General features: G+C 37.8%; 1 protein-coding gene across 3 annotated transcripts in view; it reads right to left on the bottom strand.

Moving 5' to 3' along the window:
- LOC149262805 (Mitochondrial substrate carrier family protein) overlaps window positions 1–23,357 on the bottom strand; it is a 332,393-nt gene extending 309,036 nt beyond the window's left edge. The window contains exon 1 of one of the 3 annotated variants that reach the window (XM_089425258.1): window positions 23,012–23,357. In XM_089425258.1, the coding sequence (XP_089281384.1) occupies window positions 23,012–23,034 (23 nt within the window). In that variant the 5' untranslated portion in view covers window positions 23,035–23,357. The remainder of the gene's footprint in view (window positions 1–23,011) is intronic. The other 2 variants (XM_089425254.1, XM_089425246.1) reach the window with 2 other exon arrangements.
- Between the last annotated feature and the right edge of the window lie 1,938 nt (window positions 23,358–25,295).

Here is a 25,295-nt window from a genome sequence, read left to right as displayed (position 1 = left end):
TTATTAATTCCTTCTATGACATGGTTTAGTATTTAGTATTTACTAAGTCTTCCAAAGGAAGGATGGGGAGGTGTTCTTGTACTCCAGAAGATGAATTAATAATACCAGGGTACTTTATGCATGGTTCTTCAAAAGTTGCACACTGAGAGAAACACCAAAGGAAGAAACTGTAAAATATGTGTTTTGGAACTGTATAGTTTCTTGAACTTATTGGGTATGGGTCTCTCAAATTACACCCCTCTTAGTTGTTCCTTTCAACTGGAACTGGCAATTCTAGGAGGCTATGAATGATCAAACAACATAACAGGGAACCTATCAAGTTAGAATTGATTACTGTCAAGGAACATAAAAAGGAACCTGTTAGAAGGGTTCACTTTCCTTTGGAAGAGGTGTATAACAACTTGCAATGATGACTAGTCTAATGCCTGTCTTGGACAGTTGACTGCATTTAAAGTTGATCTGGCAGAACAGATAACAACCACAATATATGTGTATAGAAAAGATGTAGACTCTGTCCAGACTGGTGCTAAGGTGAATGCATTGGCTCTGCTCACGTAAGTTGGGAGGGAGAGTTAATTGCAGTATTATACAAGGCAACTGATGGTCTTGCAGATGTAATGTTATTTCTACCTGTAATATAAGATGCATGCTTTCCCCAAATAAGCTTGCATACTTCAAAAGCATATCTTGATAATCCTCAACTTCATTTGACCATGTATTTGACACATTTATCACATGAAGGTTTTGTTTCAACCCTTTATAGGTGTTTCATTTTCAAAGCTATGCATGTTTGCTAACTCTACTTACGAAGTGTCTTTTGTGGCTAATCTTATAAAGTTCGTTCTGGTCCTTACCTCAATTTACAGTTGCTTGAAAATTATCATTTTTCTCTTTGTTCAAATGGATTCACTAGTCAATAGATGATGGCACATACTTTTAAGATGACAATTTCTAGGATACTTTATCTTTTGGCATTTTTCTAGGTATGCACATGCTTATTGGCCCCTAGCATGCAACCTTTATGAACCACTTATGATTTTCACTAGACCTAGTTTTTTTTTCTAATTAATTTTTTTTTCAAAATTAAAAGTATTAAAATAGAATTAATTGTTCTCAAATAATAATAAAAAATAAGAAGGAAAATGTGGCATAATTCCTAGAGATACAGTAGAGCACAATAAAGGCACAGTTAACCTACCCGCTATCAAAAGATAACAGAAATATACATATATATCGAGCTAACAGAAATATATATATATCGAGAAAAGAGGGGCTCAGAAAATAATTCTCAGAAAATTGAGCTCCGCTATGAAAGCAACACGTCTTGGCCAAAATATTAAAGAGGAAATATATGTAAATATATGGATATACAGACAAAGTAAAGAGGGCGCTAAAATTTCAGCAAGAAATCGTGGAACGAAAAGGCATTTTGGCTGGAATTTTAGGCAAGAACAAACATACCTAGAGATCCACACGCTTTAAAGTTTGGCGAAAGGAGCGTGATGCTATGAGAAGATATTTAGAATATATATACATAGAGAACACCCAGTAAAGTTTGGCAAAGGTAATGCAGTGATGCGAAAGCGAAAGGGAAAAATAAAAATAAAAATAAATAAATTAATATATATATAGTCATTTCTCGCTATTCAAAGTTATGAGGAATCATAATAAAATGGAACACAAACTCCATGATACTCTGTAATGTATTACAGGAAAAATTGTATCTATTATTTTTAAAGAAAGGAAAATTTTGTTAATATATATAGATTCATGCATTATGCCAGATCGTTCTCTAGGAAATAATATTCAATTAGAAATACACGACATCGTTGCAAAGTCGACCCAGATTAGGGCATAAATGATAACTAATGAATATCACAAATCTCCCAAATTTGATGATTACAAATAAAATAGATTTGGTCATAGACTATCGTAAGGTAAACATGACAATTTGGCTAACTCTTCAGTCAACCCATGCGGCACCTTTCATTCGATGCCGTCCAAAAGAAGGGGTCCGACCGCTTCCGAGAACTGCTCTCTTGACATTCACTTGCTACTTGAGAGTTACGCTCAGTGGCAACATGCTAAGTCGACTAGCTAGAATTAACTTTTCTATTATGCTGCGTCAGTAAAACCTGGAATTTTAATGAATTTATTTCCATGGTCAAATCCTGGCAGCGCGAAAGTCAGTTATTCTAATGGGCATGCAGCAAAGTCTTTTATTCAAAACGTATCCTTTTACTTTTTCACACTTTTGAAAATACGTTCAAAACCGACAATGACTTCGGAGTGTCTAACTCTAAATCTGCCATTATTTGCCATTTGATGTATGATATTGCAGCCAGAAAAGCTTCGGCATTAGAGGTGACCGCAACTATCTAGGATTTATGTTGTTTTAAATTATCTACAGAACTTTTGATTATCTTTCTCAGACGGTACTGTGCTGGTATTATTGTTAGGGAACTCCAGTGAGAGAAGAAATTGTCACAAATTTGTGAATATTCACAGATACTCTGTGTACTGTCTTTGAGAAAATTCTTCTTTGGATTTGTCGGCGTGGCATAAAAACGTAATCACAGCAATGGAACTAAAAGGAGAGAAGCTATAGTAATCTAAATAGCGCTAATTTAATCACAAAGTGCACAGAATACTGTGGAAACAGTAGTATATGACACAGTTTGCATACTCAGTGATAAAAATACAGTGGGTCTACAATAAGATATGATCTCAACAACCTTGGTAAGGTCCGAGAGTTTGCAAAGAGAGGCGGGTATTCTTCAGACAGGCGGGTGAATACACGTCAAATGACGGCAAAGAGAGGCTGTGCTTCTCACTCTACGCAGACCCTGGTTTTTAATATGATTCTATTTTTAACTACGTTGCAGAATTTGACAGCGCAATTTATATATATTTTCGGTTGTGTAGGGCCTGTGAGGTCCCGAAGGGTTTGAACGATAGCTCTGATACCATGTGTAATGACCAAAAACTGAAATACAGGAACCGTAAAAGATTTTGAATACCTACCTGAACTGCTGCCTGCTCTGGTGTAGTTGATGATGTTGCAGCTACTCTGATCCAATTTCCGAGAGACCAATTCCACCCAGCCAGACTGAGCAGAGCCTGGCTGCTCAATCCATTAAGCTTCTCAACAAAAGCTCACTGTCCCCCATGCCCAGAACCTCAAAATGCTTAAAGCTCTTCCAATGGTCAATTTCCTTCCTCCTAGTTTTCTTCCTGCTTTCTTCTCCCGGTTTTCTTCCCCGTTCTCAGCCCAATCTCTGCGGTTTTATAGCCTGGGCTTAGCGGTGGCCGCCCTGTACACCAGCGACTCCACCGCTTTCTCCTGCGGTGACAGCTTGCCCATCAGTGCGAGTCACCCTCCCGTTACAAGTGTTTCTGCCTTACTTAGGGTTCAGCTTCATTTTAAATATGATGGTGTTCATATGTAGCGTTAAGGTATTATAATGTTTAAAATTTATATATGTGTTATTGTTATTAAAACACTATCACGCCTCCATAAACCATATAACGTATCATTTATCACTTTATAACATTTAAATGTACTTTATCATATTTGTTTGTCTTTTGACTTTATGATATTCATGTATACTTTTAAGTTTTATTTTATTTATGTTTGTTTATAATTTAAATATAAACTTTATTTATGTTTGTTTTTAATACAAACTTTATTTATGTTTGTTTTTAATACAAACTTTAGAACTTTAGATTAATTAATTATTGATACAATACTTAATCTTTATTCTATTTTATTAATATCTTTTTTCTATTTTTTTTAAATTCTGGAGCATATAATATATGTATTTAGAGATGGGTCGTTACATTGATCCTGTGGAGAGATAAAGTTGTTAGTAAAGACCTTGCTATGTGACAATGTTGGTCGATATGATAAGATGCACTGATATAAGCTGATGAAATAGCTTATGAGATGGCTTACCAATCCGACTCTTCCTATGAGAATGTTTCAATGGAAGTATTGTTCTTGTACCTGTGGTCAATTATAATACCTCCCTAGTTATGAGGGAGTGTTGAAATGTAACTAGTTTCAGTGTTCATAATTGTACTTGAGTCATGACTTGATGTATTTATTGATGTACTTGACAAAAGAAAATTTATTTGTAAAAAGGAAAAATTATTATTATTGAAAAAAATGGGTTTCATGCCTATCATGTTGTGGACCTAGGTCAAAGCACCCATTGAGTGCTCTAGGGGTCTTGTTTTCAAGTCAAGAGTCAAGGTCATGATGGCCTAGTCCTTGGAGGACCCATGTAACAAAGAAGAAAAAGTACTATTGTAATTTGTTGTGTATAAAAGCCTTCAAGAGATGGGTCTGCCAGCCTTCCAAGTCGGCCTAAGGAGGCCTTATCTGCCCTCAAGAAAGCCTATATAAAGAAGAAGCCTCACCTCATTTGATAACACATTGATGATGAAATATCTATGATCCTAGTGAAGAAGAGAGGGGATGCGAAGTACAGAAGGGAAGTGAATTTTTGTGGAAGCCAGCAGAGGAAGAAGAAGCCATTCTTTGTCTCTATCTGCTCACACATGCGAGTTTCTTGGAGGAACTAGGTTTCCCTGAGTTCAGATTTGGCAAAATGTTTGATTGAGGTTTGGCCGTCTCATCTCTTGGAAGGTTTTGCCTTGGGTCAAGGTCAAGGTCTTGGATGTCTTCATTGAAATTCTATAAGAAGAAATTTTCGTGGGTTTTTCTCTCTAGGAAAGATTTTGGCCCTGGCTTGCAGCCTACATCTAGTGTTCTTATGTTTGTATTATGACCTTCTATTGGCATTTATCTTGATGATGAAACAAAACTAAATAATAATGTTAATGCTCTAAGTTAACTCACAAGAAAATGTTAAGAATTGCAGAGAAATCAATTTAATAATCACCCTCACAGTATGCCCTAGATTTCTCAACATGGATGAGTTACCAAGTGGCAAGAAGTTTACCTCCCGTTAGAAGCATCAGCCATCATATTAATTTAATATTGGGATCTACTTTGCCAAATAAAGTTGCTTATCGAATGACACTGCAAGAAAATGAAGTGAAGAGACAGATTCAGGAATTATTAGATAAAGGTCTCATAAAAGAAAGTTTGAGTCCTTGTGATGTGCCGACAATATTAAGCCCAAAAAAAGATGGAGGTTGGAGGAAAATCAATAAAATTACCATCAGGTATTGATTTCCACTCCCATGAATTGATGATTTAATTGATTGTTTAAGTGAAGTAATTTTTTTCAAAAATTGAATTAAAAAGTGGATATCATCAAATTCGTATCAGAGAGGGAGATGAGTGGAAAATTGCATTTAAAACAAATCATGGGCTGTATGAGTGGCTTGTGATGCCCTTCGGTCTGACCAATGCACCCAGCACTTTTATGAGATTAATGAACGAAGTTTTAAAGGAATTTACAGGAAAATTTGTCATTGTTTATTTGGATGATATTTTAGTGTACAACGAAACCAAGGAAGAGCATCTATAGCATTTAAAATCAGTTTTGGGCACACTGCAAAAAGAAAAATTGTTGATAAATTTAAATAAGTGCAGTTTTATGAAAAAAGAGTTGATTTATTTGGGTTTTGTAATTTTCCAAAGATGGATCCAAACAAAGTGCAGGAAATTATAAATTGACCAGTTCCACGAAATACGTATGAGGTAAGAAGTTTTCATGGACTTGCTAGTTTTTATCGAGAATTTATTAAAAACTTCAGCAGTTTGTTTGCACCAATTATTGAAACTATAACGAAATTAATTAACCATTTAAGTGGATTGTAGGGGCAAATAAAAATTTTAGATTGTTGAAGCAAAAGATCACAGAACAACCAGTTTTAGCATTGCCTGATTTTCGAAAATCATTTCAAGTGGAGACGGATGCCAGCGGTAGTGCTATTGGAGCGATTTTAAGCCAAGAGGGACGCCTAATCGCTTATTTCAGCTTGAAATTAAATGAAGCCAAGAAAAAATACTCTGCATACAATAAGGAATTTTATGTTGTTGTGCAGGCTTTGATGAAGTGGCGGCATTACCTAATGCCTAAGGAGTTTGTCTTATTCACTAACAATCATGCATTGCAGCTTATAAATAGTCAACCTAAACTCAGTCAAAGACATGCTAAATGGGTGGAGTTTTTACAAAATTTTACTTTTGTAATTAACCACACCAGTGAATCGTCAAACAAAGTAGCAGACACCTTAAGTAAAATTAATTTAATTCTACAAAGATTTCAGTTTCATGTTACAAGATTTGACGATCTTAGAGAAGTATATGAAAATGATGTTGATTTCAGGGAAGTATATACAGCATGTAACAATCCCATGAGCACGAATACAACACAGTGGTCCAATTATATGATTCAAGATAGTTTATTATTTAAAGACAGCAGACTTTCTATTCCAAAATGCTCCATGAGAAATCATTTGATACAGGAAAAACATAGTGGAGGATTGGTTGGACATTTCGGAGCTAATAAAACTTTTGCTATGTTAAACTCATTTTATTATTGGCGAGGCATGCAAGCTAATGTGAAGAGATTTGTGGAAAGATACAGGATTTTTCAACAGGCAAAAGAGAGAAGTCAAAACAATGGGTTATATCAGCCATTGCCTATTCCCAACAGACCATGGGATTCAGCCAGTATGGAGTCTGGACTTTGTTCTTGGGTTACCTCGAACTCAGCGAGGTAATGACTCTATTTTTGTTATTGTGGACAGATTCTCAAAAATGGCACATTTTATTCCATGTACCAAAATCACTGATGCAACTAATGTGGCAAATTTATTTTTCAAAGAAATTGTAAGACTACGTGGATTACCTCGTAATATTGTGTCAGACAAGGATACCAAATCTGTGGGCCATTTTGGGAGGACATTATGGAGGAAGCTAGGCACGAATTTAAATTTCAATTCAACATATCATCTGCAAACCAATGGTCAAACAGAAGTGGGAAATCGAAGACTGGGAAATATTCTAAGGAGTTTGGTGAGTGATCATTGCAAACAATGAGATCAACTACTCACCCAGGCCGAATTTGCTTATAATAATTCACCCAACAAAACTATAGGTAAGAACCCATTTCAAATTTTATATGGAAAGCATCATAGAGGTGCATATGAATTAAAAAAAATGGATAATCAAGAATTTAGAAGTGCAATAGGAGAAGACTTTGTAATTAGTATGCAAGAGTTGCAGGAAAGGGTGAAGTAGCAACTTCAGGAAAGTAGCAACAAATATAAACAATGAGTGGACCTGAAGAAGAGACAACAAGATTTTCAGATTGGTGGCATCATCATGGTACATTTGAGAAAGGAAAGATTTCCAACAAAAACATACAATAAGTTCAAGATGGAGAAGATTGGTCCTTGTAAAATCTTGAGGAAATTTTCCTCTAATGCATATGAAATAGAACTCCCTCAAGATATTGGCATTTCACCTATCTTCAATGTAGTTGATTTATATCCTTTCAAAGAAGCAAGCAACCCTCTAAATGATGCAACTATTAGTGATGAAAATTAGACTGGTGGATGGGAAAGCCAATTGCCAAAAGCAATTCCAAAGGATATTGAACCAGTGTTGGATCAGAAATTGATCCAAAGAACCAGAGGCAAGGAATATTAGCAGTATTTAATTAAGTAGAAGAATCAACCAATTGAGGACTCTACTTGGATGACAGATGCAGAAATTTCAAAGTATGGAACCACTATGGAAACTCTAATGAAGACTTTCTTTCCCCAAGACTCTGATGCAGGAGCATCACCATCAGTAAATTCATTTTGACTATGATGGTCATAAAATTCATTTACTACAGGAAGTGGGTTTCCTGAATTATTTTAATTATTTAAAATACTTAGGAAAATTAATATTTAGTTGGAATTGTTATGTCTTTGCATAAATTAGGAGTTTGTTGTAGCTAATATTTGAGAGATATTATAGACAAGTTTATTTGTTGATATATTTCTAGATATACAACTCAAATCCACAGTTAATGGATCTGAATTGATTATTCCTTTATCTTAAAAATAGGCTCTGCATACTAAGAGGGGGTTCAAATAGATAGAGAGCTATTGCAAGTGTGTAAGTGTGGTTTGGTGTGTTTTCTGAAGGAAGGACTAAAAAAATTGAAGAAATTTTGTCCTCATGTGTTGTCGGGTTAATTATGTTCTGTTGACTCAAATTTGCTTCCAATTTATGCTTTATATATCTGCTGCAAAATCTTTGTGTAAGTTTTGGTTCAAGGGTTCAATATAAGTACTGCATCACCAAGTACACAGTCAAGGCTATGTATTTCCTTTGAAATTATATTATTCAGCATCGGCAAGTTACCAGAGGTCAAATTCCTTCGCAGTGGTCCAGGCATCGAGTTTATTCTTCAAATTGGTTGAATGAAGAAAATATAAGTCAAAGACAAGTTTTGAGACTTGGCAAATTTCCTTAAAGTTTTAGTGAATTCATTCGAAGTCCCGACCTCCAAGTAAACACTTTGAATTTGTGTTGGAGCAGGTCGGCCCTGAACCTCAGTCAGGCCCTTTATTTGTTATGAAACGTTATATGAGTTAGTTGGTCCTGACCCCATACTAACCAGAAAAGAAGTTCGTGTTGAAGGAAATGTAACTAGGTTCAGTCTTCATAAATGTACTTTTGATATTTGTATTTATTCAGGAAAAGAAATACTATTTTATAATATGTGTCAATGAGTTTCTTGCTCATTGAAGTAGGTCTAGAACATGTTAAAGAGCTATAGGTAAATTAAAAGGTCAAAAGAATTATGTTAAAGACCTTAAGGGTATGTCACATTGTATAAGAGTCAAAGAAGTAACCTCCAAACAAAGTCAAGTCCCCTCCTATGCAAAGGCACCATCAAAGAGTCTCCTTCAAGCATGTGACACTACCAAAGAAACCATCTGAAGTAAGCATAACAAGTCAACCTGCAAACAGTCTACATGTCGCCCTTCTAGTCGGCCTAAAAGGAGGGGCAATCCTCTATAAATAGAGGTTGTCTACTCCATCACAACATCCACCAAGCAGCTCTGAAATCTGCAAAAAGAAGAGGCTAGAAAAAGGGTAACAAAGGATGAAGAAGAGGTCTTGTAGGGCAGCGAAGGAAGGAGGAGAAAAGCCGAAGTGGAAAGGACAGTTTTCTAGGGTTAATACAGTCACACATGGGAAAAAAGATAGGATAGTCTGCGGTTATATCAACAGTAAGGTCACCGTCACATGTTCATCATTGTTTGGGTTAGAAATTAGGCCTACAAGGCCTCTCAAGGCAAGCGAAGAAGACTCTCTCTCTATCGATGATAAGAGGACCCTAATTCTCTAGGGTACCTCTCTCAGATGCGAGAATTAGGGCTGCAGTGTTGTCACGCTAAGCCTACCACCATACATCAAGAAGGAACTCAGATGATCAAGAAAAGGAATGAGTACCCTTAGGTAAAGGATATCACTAAGCAAAAGTATCTCTTCTAGAAGATCTACTAACAGTGAAAGGAAGAACAAAGTGCTGAAAGAAGGACGAAGTGCCGGGAACTGAAGTGCCGGAAGGAGGTGAACAAATTACCAGGAGAACATAGTGCAGAGAAAAGGAAGGACTTGACTTGTGCTTGGAGGATCTTCTAGTCAAGGGTCTAGGGTTTGGCATTGATCAAGAAAGAAGCTTCAATAAGAAAAAACTTACCGAAGGGTTTTCCTCTCAAGAGAAGAGAGGTTTTGGCCCTGGCAGAGAGCCAACATCTTGTGTTCTTGTTTTATGTTTTGATAGCAATTTGATGAAGCACACACACATGCATTAATAAGCAAAGAAGAAGATTAAGCTAACAAAGACAAATTGTAAAAAGACTTCACAAATTGTTATCTTGTCACGAAGAATCACTCTACACCTAATTGCCCTAGATTCTTCAACATGGTATCAGAGCTAAGGTGACACATCAAGGAAAGGGCATCTCAAGAACACTCATCAAGGAAGGACATCTACAAAGTTGAAGCATCAAGCCAAGAAGTCTCTATCACATCAGGACCAAGAAGGTCTATCATCTATCATTCATCAGAGGAGACTACAAAGCTAGAAGAAGAGCCTTATATAAAGGCACCTACAAAGAAGAGCAAATCAAGGAGGGATCTAGATCAAAGCCACAAATCATCAAGCAAGCCCACTTGGAGAAGACTTCTTGAGGAACATCAAGGTTCAAGGAAAGCAAGCCATCAAGACTTCAAGGAGAAAAGAAGTCAACTACATTTCAAAATCTATCAAGTAAGTATATGTCCCCTTCTAAATATACATCAATGTCTTTTTGCAAGGAAAGAAACAAATTGGTAGGTACCAATAACTTTCTTGCATGGAAGAAGAGGATTGATTTACTTCTCAAGGAAAATGAGCTCCTAGAACATGTCAAAGGGAATATCACTATCCCTGCTAAGGAACAAACTCAAGCCTTAGCCAAGTATAATAAGGATGAGAGTCGAGACAAGAGCTCAAAGGATTCTAATAGAATCTATCAAAGACTCTCTCATCCCTTATGTCTCCAAATTTGAAACATCAAAAGAAATTTATGGTAATCTGGTAGAGTTATTCTCGATATCCACAACCAGAGAAGTGATATCTCTAAGAAATGAATTGTACAAGATGAAGATATCAAAGGAAGGAATAGCTCCCTACTTCATGAAGATCTCTAAGATGATAGATCAACTTCAAGAGCTTGGGGAAGTCATGTCTGACAGAGAAATGACAACTGTAGTACTCAATGCTCTACCTGAGGATTGGGGCAACTTCACATGAAGCCTATATGCCAAGAAGGAAGCAACCACACTCAATGAAATGTGGTCTCTATGAAAGATAGAGAAAACCAAACTTAAAGCAAAGGAAGATGTGGGATCAAAGGAGCAAGCATTTGCTACCATGGCCAAGAGAAAGGGAAAATTTGGCAAATTTGGTCCATGAAGAACAAACAACAAAGCTATGTCCAAAATCCAATGTTGTGGATGTCAAGAATATGGACACTACAAAAGGAATTGTCCTAGGCTTAAGAAGGACAACAACAACAAAAGAAAGAGGGAAGAAGCTCACATGACTCAAGAGGTGAAAGAAGAAGAAAAGAAGCAAAGAAGGAAGATCCTTCGGATTTCTACTATGACTAAGTCAAACTCTTTAGTTCAAGTCTTCTTTCAAGGTTTTGAGTAGGATAGGAGCATATAGGAATAAAATAAAATTGCATGACTAGAAACATCTTCCAGAATCTAGAAGCATGAAGTACATAGATTTCTAGATACTCATGAAGAAGTAGCATTTATAATGAGAATAAAATGCATGGTTAGAATTAGAAATATATTCTGGAATATAGGAGCATGAAAGATATAGCTCAACATATTCGTGTAGAAGGAGCATACCTAGAATAGGACCTCATCCACTATGAAAGAAAATTGATCATGAATAAGAATCTTAGAAGACCTCCATTATCAAAAGGAAAGAAACATTTGCAAGGCAAGGATCTTTAAGATCTTATGATGGAATCTTCAAAAGAAGGTTCATAAACCAAAGCAGATGTCTCATTGGGAATCCCATTCATGGGATTCAAGAAAAGGATGATATGCAGGCAAGCTAAGATGAAGCAAGATGGGCCACACCAAGGACAACCTAAAGAAGCTAAGATGATAAAAGGAGAATCAAGATGAGGTATGTATGCATCAAAGTTTAGTCATGTTATCATGTGTATATTATTGAGTCATGGGAATAGTTCTATAACATGATCAAGTATGAAAGAATCTCTTTCGCCAAAGAAATGCTCAAAGGCATGTACTGCAATGCAATGAAGGTCAACAAAAGGATATGCTCACATAAGGAGTATAGGATTGGTGATTAAGAAGCAAGAAGAAATGTTGACTAGTCCAAGAAGCAAGCAATGAAGAAGTGCTCTCACAAGGAGCAAAAAGTGGTTGACCAATCTATCCAAGAAGAAGCAAATGAAGAAAGAGATCAAGCATGTGAAGAACACCATGATCACCAAGAATCACTATCTGACAAAATACTTTGAAGACATCTCCCGAAAGAAGGCATGACAAGTTTGACAAAGGAAGAAAGAGATCAAAGGACCCTTGACACCTATGAAGGCCTTGGAGATATGAAATGTGTAGATAACTTATTCTACTCTACGAAGATGTCATGATGAAGAAGCCATCCAGCAAAAATTAATGTTGAAGCAATATCAGGATGAAGTCATGATGGGCTACCAGGTCGAAGCATGTAAATAAGCAAGTACAACGAAGCATCTATGAGAAGAGTATTCTGAAGCATGGACAGATGACAAAGGAGTAGCCACATGACAAGAGAACTTGATGTATGACAAGAAAGCCACTTTCCACAAAGGAAGCAATGACATGACAAACCAAGAAGGAAAGTGATCGATGGATGGTGCCCTTCCTAAAAGAAGTTCGAACAAAGACTTCATGACATCAAAGAAAGGAAGAAGATCAAGCAGCTGAAGTACCCACGAAGAAGAAGAAGTTGATGATGAATGAAAGAGTACCTAATTAAGAGGGAGATCTGACAGGTCCCTGATCAAGAGGGAGTTTTGGATCACCCCGGATTACAAAGGAGCAACAATTGTGCTTTTCCATGTCATGTGTCATGCACTAGACCAAGACTAACAGCCGTAAGTCTAGATGAAGGCCATGAATGGAAATGTAGACACAAGATAAACACAGCATTCTTGTCTTCTCTTGGGAAGAAAGAATGGGAGGATTGGGTAATCATCTAGCATATGATACTCTTTGAGGATGTGTAGGGCATCTAAGACAAGAGTAGGCAAGAGGACCGATATTCTTTGAGGGCTGGGAACCCAAGACGAATAGTCCTAGAAGGTCATACTCAAAGAACACACAGGTGGGTATATGCCTTGAGAGACAATGATGAAGGTGTCTATAAGTCATTGGCCTTGCCAACATTGTGCTTTGATCTATTAAGAGATAGAGTTGTCAGTCAAGGCCTTGCTATGGAAACAATGTTGGATATTATGATGCTATAATGGATGGATTGCAAATGTGGTTTCTCTTATGTGAATTCTTCAAGATTAAAACATAGCCAAACACCTTGTAATGTTGTATGAATACCTCCCTAGTTAAAAGGGAGTGTTGAATGTAACTAGACTCAGTCTTCATGAATATACTTTTGATATTTGTATTTATTCAAGAAAAGAAATATTATTTTATAATATGTGTCAATGAGTTTCTTGCTCATTGAAGTAGGTCTAACACATGTTAAAGTGCTATATATAATCCAAAAGGTCAAAAGAATTATGTTAAAGACCTTAAGGGTATGTTACATTGTATAAGAGTCAAAAAAGTAACCTCCAAGCAAAGTCAAGTCCCCTCCTATGCAAAGGCACCATCAAAGAGTCTCCTTCAAGCATGTGACACTACCAAAGAAACCATCTGAAGTAAGCATAGCAAGTCAACCTACAAACAGTCTAAATGTTGCCCTTCTAGTCGGCCTAAAAGGAGCGGCAGTCCTCTATAAATAGAGGTTGTCTACTCCATTGCAACATCCACCAAGCAGCTCTGAAATATGCGAAAAGAAGAGGATAGAAAAAGGGTAACAAAGGATGAAGAAGAGGTCTTGTAGGGCAGCGAAGGAAGGAGGAGAAAAGTCGAAGTGGAAAGGACAGTTTTCTAGGGTTAATACAGTCACACATGGGAAAAAAGATAGGACAGTCTGCGGTTATATCAACAATAAGGTCACAGTCACATGTTCATCATTGTTTGGGTTAGAAATTAGGCCTACAAGGCCTCTCAAGGCAAGCAAAGAAGACTCTCTCTCTGTCGAAGGTAAGAGGACCCTAATTCTTTAGGGTACCTCTCTCATGTGCGAGAATTAGGGCTGCAATGTTGTCACACTAAGCCTACCACCATACATCAAGAAGGAACTTGGATGATCAAGAGAAGGAATGAGTATCCTTAGGTGAAGGATATCACTAAGTAAAAGTATCTCTTCTAGAAGATCTACTAACAGTGAAAGGAAGAATGAAGTGTCGAAAGAAGGACGAAGTGCTGGGAAATGAAGTGTCGGAAGGAGGTGAACAAAGTACCGGGAAAACATAGTGCAGAGAAAAGGAAGGACTTGACTTGTGCTTGGAGGATCTTCTGGTCAAGGGTCTAGGGTTTGGCATTGATCAAGAAAGAAACTTCAATAAGAGAAAACTTATAGAAGGGTTTTCCTCTCAAGAGAAGAGAGATTTTGGCCCTGGCAGAGAGCCAACATCTTGTGTTCTTGTTTTATGTTTTGATAGCAGTTTGATGAAGCACATGCACATGCGTTAATAAGAAAAGAAGAAGATTAAGCCAACAAAGACAAATTGTAAAAAGACTTCACAAATTGTTATCTTGTCACGAAGAATCACTCTACACCTAATTGCCTTAGATTCTTCAATAGTTGGTCCCAACCCCAACCTACAGAAGTGTACAATGCTTATTATATTTTGTATAATATTTAATAAAAGTGGATTTTCAAAGGGTTTCTTTTGATTTTATTTAAAAAGTGATTTTGCATATAATTGAGATTGGAGGCAAATTAATAAATAGGGAGATTGCAAAGACTAGATCGGCATGACATGGCTTTTGACTAGTGACCTTGGGCTTACAATGGTGACGAACATTGCACTAAAAAGTATATGTAGCCCTACTAACAAGCAAGGTAACAGTTGGCTCCAACTGCGGGACACATGCTCTTCTCAGGAGGATATGATAACCTTGGGATCTTCCACCTATCACCTGAGAGCTTGACATTACAACATTAATAGGCAAAAAGTTAGACCAGATTCCTATCCCTTCCTAACATGACAAAAATAATCCAATTGAAAAGACAGCTAATCTAAGAAATGAAATAGCATCTAACTAACAAAATAGATAGCATAATGGAAATACAACAAGGCAAAAGATCTAATGAAAGCATGCAACACATCAATAAAATTGAGATCACACGAGCAAAATTGACAACTAAGCTAAAGTTAAAAATGTGCCCCTAATAGCGCTAATTGATACCTTTGTAGTACATTTTAAGGGCTTGCCCATTTATGGTCAATGGAAGTCTTTAACCGTTTAAATGACCAATGCAGAAGCGAATTGTCACCTGCAATTTCAGCTCCCAACCACAAACTATCAAACTTACCATGGTTACCTGGTTTCCCCCCCTTTTATTCCAAAGGAGGACCAAATCTCTAATCTTAAAAAATCATCTCCAAGCCCTTTTGTTGGATTTATTCTTTGTCACTTCTTGGCTTTTGATGAAATGATCATAAGGTTTTCTTCTGTTTTCATCCTTGGTTGTGACATTCTTTCCTGCAAGGTATCAGAGTCAGTAGAAACATGTTGCAATATACGATAAACAAAAAGTTTTAAATGAATCAACAAAGTGATTGGTTAAGAGCATGTGTTTCCTCCTAGGAAGTAACAAGTTCAAATCCAGAGGAGGATAGAGTATGTATGCCTTCATAGACTTTAGCAATCAAATTGTTGCGCAGAGGTGGGTCCTTTGTCCCACAAACAAGGGGGTCTCATACACCAATTTGGTGTTTGGCGTGGTCATGACCTTAAAATCATATTATTATTATTATTATTACTACTATCGATTTGAGTGGACATTTACCAATCGAGTTTTTTGTTGTTCATTCTATACTCCCATAAAGCATATTTTATTTTATTTTCCCACCTTCGTTTGTTTTCAAGTACAATGTTTTTAATGAATTTATTAAGTTTTTGCTATTGGATTCAGCAAGACAATTTCCTTGGGGGCAGTGGTTAGAGGTATGAGACAGAATAATGCCATGATCAAAACAAAATCATGATATCTTTGTGGAACTAAAAGCTTTGGCATTATCAGTCGTAATTTTAAAGGAACACCAAACCAAGCTATTTTTTTCTGAGGAAATATTCGAGCAGATCAACCCAAAGGGATCACATCCCACCAACTTATTAGCAGAGCCTAACCCTGAGGGCATCGAAGAGAATTGACCCTGTGACCTCCCAAAAGCAAGGTGCTTTAGCAATGGGAACTCGACCAATAGAGCTAACGCTTGGGGCTACACCAAACTCAGTTATAACTTTATCTTCTAGGAAATTAATCATGATATCATCGATGGCCTTATTGGTAGGTATGGCCTCTACCCACCTAGTGAAATAATCTGTAGCGGTCAAAATACACTTATGACCATTGCTGGAATTCTCCTTAAATTCTCCAATCAATTCAAGAACCCAATTGCTAGAACAGTGCCTCTACCACCACTGGTTGTAAAGTGAGCACCACCAACTTCTTCTTTCCCATGAAAAATTGATACAATTGACACTCTCTAGCAAACTTATGAACATCTAAGAAGATGGATGGCCAATATAGCCACCCCTAAGGATTTTATGCGTGGTAGTTTTCGCGGCATGATGGCCACCGAAAAACCACTAGTAAAATTCTTTGATTAGGATCTAGGATTCCTCAAAGTTGACACATCACAAGATCAACCCATCTTGGCTTCTCCATCCCAATCCTTCATCAATGAAACAATACTCGGAGGCCTTCGAACTCTTTAGCCTAGAGAGCTACATTTATGCTTTGGGAAGTTCCTAGGACTACTCAAGTGTCAAAGGTAATAAATGATACCTTTATACCAGTCAGTGTTCTCTAACTCTTGAGCATTTGCGTTTACCATGGCACACATTTCGTCATCAATTCCAAGGGCTTTCTCATTGCCCTCAACCATGAGTTTTGCAAGTCCTTGACCTTAATCACTTAATGAAAAAGAGATTAACTCGAAAAATATGTAAGGCACACATAAAACCCAGACACACAATATTGGCGGAAAAAGGTTGAAGCCTCATGCTTCTCTCTCATTACACACTACAAAAATAATTGAATATAGTGTTACAAATAAATAGATGAGAGACAGTGTTCTCAAGATAGAGCGTGCTATCTTAGACACCTTTGGTTGAGATAATTTCTCCTTTGGTTGAGATAATTTCTCACCAAACACACACCAATATAGGAGTTACCTAAACTAACTCCTATCTTAGAGGAACAACCCAAGAGTTAGGCACAAATTCCTAACTTGGAATATTTAATTAATTAATTTATTTTTGGATTTATTATTTTTTTATGAGAGAGGCTAACATTACCCCTTTCAATGATAAATCCAAAATAAGAACGAGGAACCATCTTCCTCGTTGTCGATCGCCCACTGGCGAATTTGCTGATGCCCACTGGCTGATGAAGATGCCCACTGGCTGCTGATGAAGATGCCCACTGGCTACTTCGCTGATGTTGTCGAGACTTTCAGTCTGACAACCACTTGTCAATTTCATTGACATTTTCCCCCCTTTGTTAGCTGAAAGGAGAGACAATCTTCTCCAAAGTATATTTAAACTCCCCCCCTTCAGGTGTAGGAGAGTTTCACTGTTGTACTCCCTCATTCAACTGCATGAGAGTACCATCATCTATTCACTGCTGGCTGCACTATGTGTGATTGTAGTCGGTTGTAGAACTGAGACAATTGTTTGACTGTGGATGACCATTCCCAAGGATCAATCCATTCATAATGTATCTTCAATCTGGCTGATTTTTGTTGGTTGTGACATTTTTCTGAGGAATGATTGGGCTTGCCACAATGGCAACATGGATGGAGATCAAAACATTGATCTTCCATATGACCAGTTCTTTGACAATGAGAACACTTTGGTTGAACTTCAACTTCAGGTTGCGTGCAATTCTGTTTGACTGCAACTTTCTCAGAACTTGCTGAGGTGAGTGGTTCAAGAAATCCTGCACTCACAAACTTAATTGGCTTGGAATAATCTGGGATTTGTAAGTTGGTGTCATCAGGGACATATCCTAAGCCTCGTCACTTCTTGTTATTTTGAATCTCTTCCCAGGGCTTGATGATGGGTTTGGAAGAAATTTGAATTTGATCATGAACAACTTCGACACTTGAAGTTGTTTGGATCAGTGATTTGGAATCAACATCATTATCTTCATCTGTATGGTTGAATGACTTGGAAGAAGCACTCTTTTGTTGCAGCTCATCTCTTTGTAGTTGCGACTCTAGTTGAAGAAACTCAAAGGTTTCATGTGTTTGTTGTAGATGCCGTGAAAGATCAGCAAGAGTTTCTTTGCTGATGTGCACCATGTCTTCATCACTCGAGATGATCAAACTGTGAAGAATGTTTAACCACTGAATATGTTGCGCCATCTGAACTTGCTCACTTGAAGTCAGGATATCTTGTCGTAGATGTCGTGCGTTGAACTGTTTCACTTGATTTTGTTACTTGACTGATAGGCTCGCTTGATATGGGACTTGAATGGCACGCTCGCTTGATTTGTTGCTTATTGCACTTGCTGGGAACACTTGCTAGAGTTGTAGAACTTTCTTGCTTAAACTCTGGAATTCATGCTTGCTTGATGATGATCGTATTTGCATGAATGCTCACTTGCCTTACTTAATGACTTCACGCTCACTTGAAGGAATAGCCACGCTCGCTTGATGTTGATCTCAACTTGCTTGATTGGTGTTAGAGTTGAACTTGTTTTGGTTGCTGTGATGGTTGTTTCAAGGAGTTATAACTCATGGACTCACTTGATTGTGCTTTAAAGGAAGGGTGTCGAACACTGTCGAAAATGCACCCAAAAAAGCTTACAATGATTTCAATGATTCACTACAATGACTCAATTCAAGACTTGGGTGTCGGTTTCAACCAAGAATGCACCCTTTACAATTCAATGTGATTTGAGTTTGATTACAAGTTCAACAATGTTGATGTAGAATGTGCTCTGAAACGTTGAAGTTTACAGATTCATTAACTTGATTGTAGTGATGTAGACATTGTTTTGAAATGCTGGAGTTTGCAGATTCATGAACTTGATTGTATTGAGTGAATTTGTTTGTTGAGGTAAATGCTGATGTTGAAAACTTTGATTATTTGTTGTAGTGTTGTTCTTGCAGCTATGTGTTGTGCTTGCTTTATGCATGCGATGAAATTATTGATGTGTCACAACTAGACACAGATCGAAAAGCAAAAACATGAATCCATAAAACACATGCGCCATCAAGCACACATAGTGTACCTTAGATCCCCTTATTCAATTTCGGGCGGATCTAGGACACATCAACACTAAAAAATGATATCTTTATTAATCACTGAGTACATCTGAAGCAATGATAATGCCAAGCTGACAACCCTTTGAAACAACTCGCCTTCAAAATCTGAATGGATAGTGACACGATCCCTCTCAAAGTAAAACAGTACTTTGAAATACAACAACTTTCCCTTATCACTCCAAATACAAAATAAGACACTTATATCTCCACAAAATCTTCTTCAAATTTACAAAATGTAATGCACCTTATCGCTCCAAATACAAATAAATGATTTTATCCACTCCTTATCTCTCCAGAAAATCACTCATTTAAAAAATATACATTATTTCCCCACTACAAAAGTTTCACTTTGATACCTCTCTTCAATTAAAATTTTTATGGATTTTATAAAATCACTTTATGAAAAAGTGAGTTTACGTTTCAAATGCGAATATAAAAATTATAAAGCACGGCTCATGATATGCTTATGCATGTAAATGATTGAGAGGTTAATTATGCACACTAAAAATAATTCGTTTACCTTTTTAGAAAGGAGCATTAAGCTTATGTAGGCTTTTTACAACATCCAGCTTTATCTTCATCACAGCTTTATCTTCATCTTTAAGTCAAGCGTTGTTGGTTTTGGCGATCTGTCACAAAACAACCTCAACGACAGTTTAAATAAGCACAGATCTGTCCACCACGCTTCCACTGCGTTGAAGACCGAATGGCCCTCAAAATGATTGCACAGAAAAATAAGAATGGCATCGACGAGCTATTGCCAAATTCGGGCCTCACTGTGACCAGCCTTCTGCAATCTTCTGTTCACCCATTGGAATTCTTGGCTTCGATGAGAAGATCGGCCGTTCCCATGGCGGTGGGTGGTGTGATATGCATGAAGAGGTTTATTTCGAGCGGGGTTTCATACTCTTCAATGCTTTTCAGAAACCCTAAGACTAGTCAGACTGGAGGCGGCGTTGAAGCAATTGCACCGAACAAAAAGAATGACATCGGCAAGCTTAGGATTATAACCCCGAGACCCAGCCTTACTGAGACTGCAATTGTACCGAGGAGCTCTCTTAGAGTTTATGTTAAGCCAAACGAGTTCTTGACTTCGGCTTCTTCCAAGCCTGTGAAGTCTTGTGTGAAGAATAAAAAATTGGGCATGAACACAAGCATCACCACGATGATAAATGTAAGGCTAAAGCATTCAGACTCGTGCCAATGGACAATCGGCCCACCAGACCAGCGAGAGCACAGGGATCGGATAGCTTATCTAGGAGTACCGGGATGGCCATCGGTTACGATGACAGTGCAGGTGCAACAACTATGATCATCACCGTGTTGTGTCTGGCCTTCTGTGGCTAGCTCCAGAATTTCGGCCTCTTTCCTTCTCACAGTAACATCGATTTCTATCCAGCGCGACGCTTCTGTTCATCACACAAAAACTCCAGCGATTGCCCAAAGGATCTTTTGTAATTTCCAGATCCACAGATCTTTCTCTCCAACTAGCAATGACATTCCAAATGCAACCTCACAACCCTCGGCTCTTGCACCAATCTACAGGGTCGGTCTCCACATAGGCAGGATTTAACCTAGAACAGCTTCGATACCACATAATGAAAAAGAGATTAACTCAGAAAATATGTAAGGCAAACATAAAACCCAGACAGACAATATTGGCGGAAAAAGGTTGAAGCCTCATGCTTCTCTCTCATTACACACTACAAAAATAATTGAATATAGTGTTACAAATAAATAGATGAGAGACAGTGTTCTCAAGATAGAGCGTGCTATCTTAGACACCTTTGGTTGAGATAATTTCTCCTTTGGTTGAGATAATTTCTCACCAAACACACACCAATATAGGAGTTACCTAAACTAACTCCTATCTTAGAGGAACAACCCAAGAGTTAGGCACAAATTCCTAACTTGGAATATTTAATTAATTTATTTATTTTTGGATTCATTATTGTTTTATGAGAGAGGCTAACATCACTTTAGTGCGTCTGATTTCTAAATCATACTCTTGTATCTTTACACCTACTTTCCTCTCGTTCCCAAGTAATCCTATTGAGATAAGATTTCCTTAATTGTAGAATGGGGAACAAACACCACTATCTTAGAATAGCCCACTTAAGTGTGGAAATGCTTTAATGATTTGACCAAAGCATAAGCTTGCTTTTCCATAATGGCATATTTGAGCCCTACATCCCTAATTGTCTTGCTCGTGAATGCAACGGGTTATTCATGACCTTCTTCATTGTTTTGAAGAAGAACCCCAATGATAGTGTCCTTTGAAGCGATTGAGAAAATGATAAATTCTTTGGTATAATCAAGCTAACCAAGATTGGGGTGTGGGTGACGGAATCCTTAATTTGTTGGAACATTATTCTACTTGCCTCATCCACTAGAAAGTTGCATCCTTCTTTAACAACTTATTCAAGGGTTCATTTGGGATAAACCTTTGGATGAAGTTGACCTTGCCAAAGAATAATTGAAGCTCTTTCACATTCCTTAGCAGCTGGATTTGTTGGATGGCTCTAACTCTTTCCAAGTCCATCCTAACTCCTCCCTTTGATACCATGTGGCCCAAAAACTTTCCTTCTATCACACCCAACATAGTTTTCTTGAGATTTAGTGAGATCCCATAATCTAAGCATCTCTCGAAGACTTGTCTTAAATGATTAGCATGATCTTTTCTATTCTTCAAGAAAACCATGAGGTCGTCTTGATAGACCTCAATGATCTTTTTAACAATATCAGGGAATGCATAGTCCATTGCCCTCTGAAAAGTGGCTCCCACATTTTGTAACCCCGAAGGAATTCTAATGTATTCAAAAGTACCCCATGAAGTCGTGAACGCCATCTTTGACCTATGATATGATACTTAAAAGACCTACTAAGGTCTACACCTGCTAGGTGCCTTCTAACGAGTTGAATGCTAATTGCTGACTGCTGAAGGTAATGCAATAGAAAGCATCGTTCCTTGAGGTGTCCTCTTATGGTGGATGTTGAATGTGGTAGAACGGTCCCAAGTAAATAGGAGGACTCCAACTCTCTGGTCCTCACTTAACAGAAGTATTTGAAAGAGTGACAACAATGATACCTTCCTTTAATAGCATATATAGAATATGAACGATCTAACGTTACAGAGAGTGATCCTTGATGTAAAAGAACAGATAGAATTGTGGATCTAGTGGAGTGTGGTGATCTGTTTCAGGCCAGCTGCAGAACCGAGATTAAGTTGTTAAGGGAGAATGTTGTACAGTGGCAACATTTATGTTTATGAGTATGGTACGGGAGGGAAGGCAGGGCGATCAAGTGGAACGACACCATTACAAAAGTGCTAGGCATTGAGTGAGATTCTTAGAGAATAAAGCTTGTGCTTAGAATTCAAGTTCAAGGACTTGGTTCTTCTCGCAGCCTCCCTTCCTTGGGTTGGCACCATGAAAAGATTGTCACGACCTGCTCTGTCTTTCCTGCAATTGTATTGTATGCCTTAGCTTTGCTAAGCCATCAATGAACTGGCACATCTGTAAACTGGAAATAGAGCTGCCGACTGGACACAAGTGAGTGACTGCACTGCAAACGCAATTTAAGGAACAGATAGACCAACAAGTTTCAGTGATCTCATATTGACAAGAAAGCACGGCAAAACAGTGTATATAGCGTACTATATACCATTCTTATTCTGGTATTGGTGTCAGTCTGAAAATATGACGAGGGCAATGGATGGCAATGGCTTTTGTCAGCTTTGCTTCTATTCAATTCACAAACTGTGCGTGAGGACATGAATACAGCTTACCTCAAATATTGGCCTTACAATCTAATGTTGCATTATCAACAGGACAGATAAGGAGGCAAAAGACCATGCACACACAGAGCCCTACCTATATACCTGTTGTATATGTGCATATGCATCCAGAGAGAACACCAACCAACCTGTCCCAATTAACTTCTGCCACAGGAAGAGAAACGCGCCCTTCCTCTCCCATTCGAAATCTCGCACAAAATCACCAACGACCCAATCAAACGCCAAAAGTTGAAACTTGTTTTAACGAAATGTTGCTGCGGCTGCAGATGTCCACAAGGCAGGGCTGGGCTGGTCTGCGCAATTGGGAGACTCTAAGTGTGACCCTTCAGATGCGTGTTAAAGAGAGTATGCCTCGTTTTCTTCTTTGGGATAGATATAGCATGTCCTTGTGCTTCCCTCCCTAAAAAAAATCACATTTTCCAAAATCCAAATCCAAGTGACAATTAACACACTTTCTCAAACTCTCAAGTAAGAAGAGAAGGGGTTCATCTAACAATATGCTTCACGTGTCAAGGTTTTGGTCCTTAATTTTTTAAGTCGTGGATTGGTTTTTTCTATATAGGTTTTGGTCCTTAATTTTTTAAGTCATGGATTGGTTTTTTCTATATAATAAAGTTTAGTTTTAGTATATGTAATGGGTGAGTTTTTATTTTTTATTAATAATAGAGTCTATGTTTTTTAAAGCAATAAAGTTTTGATTTTCTAGTTTGTTTGGTTTTTTTTATCAATGTTTGAGTTTGGCGAAGCACTAATTTGCACCAGGGGCTTCAAACGCGAAGCTTGCTCTCGTTGAGTCTCTTTTCTGTGATCAATACACAAACTCGTACATGAACCTCTAGACTTTCACACTCTAGCGTCCTTCACACAGCCTCTTGCCGTTAATAGACTGATGTTCCTCAGACCTCGGCGAACCTCAAGCGGACCTTTTGTCTCACAGATACTACCTCAATAGACAGTTTTAACGCATGTAGAAATGAAAAATGTACACAAGCAGAATGTATCATGCTCAGAAAATGGATACTCATATATTTATGCAGAAGTTTCTTTACAAATTCAGAGAGAAATTCTAAAGCTCTTTTCCAAAGATAGACTGTTTAGGCATTTATCAGATGTTGCGACTTGTCAAGCAAGAAGCTATCTGAAGGCTTCCTGGCCTTTCATAGACTCTATCTTAGAACTTGAATTCTTATGAAAACATACAGACTTCAAAAACCTAAGAATCTGGCCACTTTAGGTTCTCACCAGAGCTCTCACTCTTACGCGCAAGCTTCTCAGATCTGACTCTAAAGAGATGGAAGCCAAAACTTCCTCCTCGGACTCAAAAACATAACCAAAATCACACTCACGCTCCGAATGCCCCAGAATGAGCCTTACTCCTTATATAGGAAAATGAGGGGACAAACATCCAACAGTCAAGCAGACATATTCAATACTATCTTTCGTCAGTCGAAGAGATGTGGCTGAAAGCTCAACAATAGTCGGAGAAGTGCTCTGAGTCTCGTGACTGAAGAATCTTCGTACTACGTTACATTGTGGAAGATTTGAACAAATCCCACGAAAAACATTGTACTGTAAATAACTTTTACATAGTGGATGCTTTTAAATAGAAAAGCCCACGAAAAAACTAGTCACATTCAGTCTTGTGACTAGACATCATTATTACAATGTGGAAGCTTAAAGACAAGCCTACGAGAATCATTAGTCCCCCAAGGGTGTGGCCCCTAGAAATCTTATCTGAAAATATCTACAAGAATCCCAAGCCTTTGTATAAATTCTTCGTACAATCATAGGCTTTCTTAAGACGATTTGGTGTTTAATCTTAGTCATGACTAACCATTAATGGTGTCTCTTCATAAAATAACCAAGAATTTGATTGTCTTGATAATTATTGACATCTCCAACAATTTTACATGGAGAATGCCAACATTCTGTTAAAAATCCACAATTGTCACATTCATATTGAAAGTCACGCTGGAAGAAAAGAGGATCCATAGCAGTCTTGTTGAGGCCGAAATCGTTCCACCATTGTTGAAGCCATTCACCTTGCCGTTGTCTTTGTGTGGTCCATGTGGCCCCAAATTTTACTCTTGTGTAGTGAGTTTCGTTTTTTCCATCTACATTCATGATGCCCCACCACAACTTTTTGTAGTCTAAAAAGTTGTAAATGGTATCCAGGAAGATAATGCTTGGATTACCCTGTGGCCACATTTCTGACATGTCATACCATCCCGGCCATTTGGTCTAATTTATGGCAAGATATTTGTTGAAGATTCTCCTCTGGTTGCTTCCCTCTATCCAGATCATAGTGATATCTCTAAAAGTTTGGCTTAGGGATTCTTTAGCCAAATGTGCAGCCATCACACTCCTA

Source organism: Pinus tabuliformis, chromosome 6 (assembly GCF_031772625.1).
Source record: "Pinus tabuliformis cultivar Carrire ecotype Pingquan chromosome 6, CPIR1, whole genome shotgun sequence".
Lineage (NCBI taxonomy): Eukaryota > Viridiplantae > Streptophyta > Pinopsida > Pinales > Pinaceae > Pinus > Pinus tabuliformis.
This window is presented reverse-complemented; position numbering and strand designations above follow the sequence as displayed.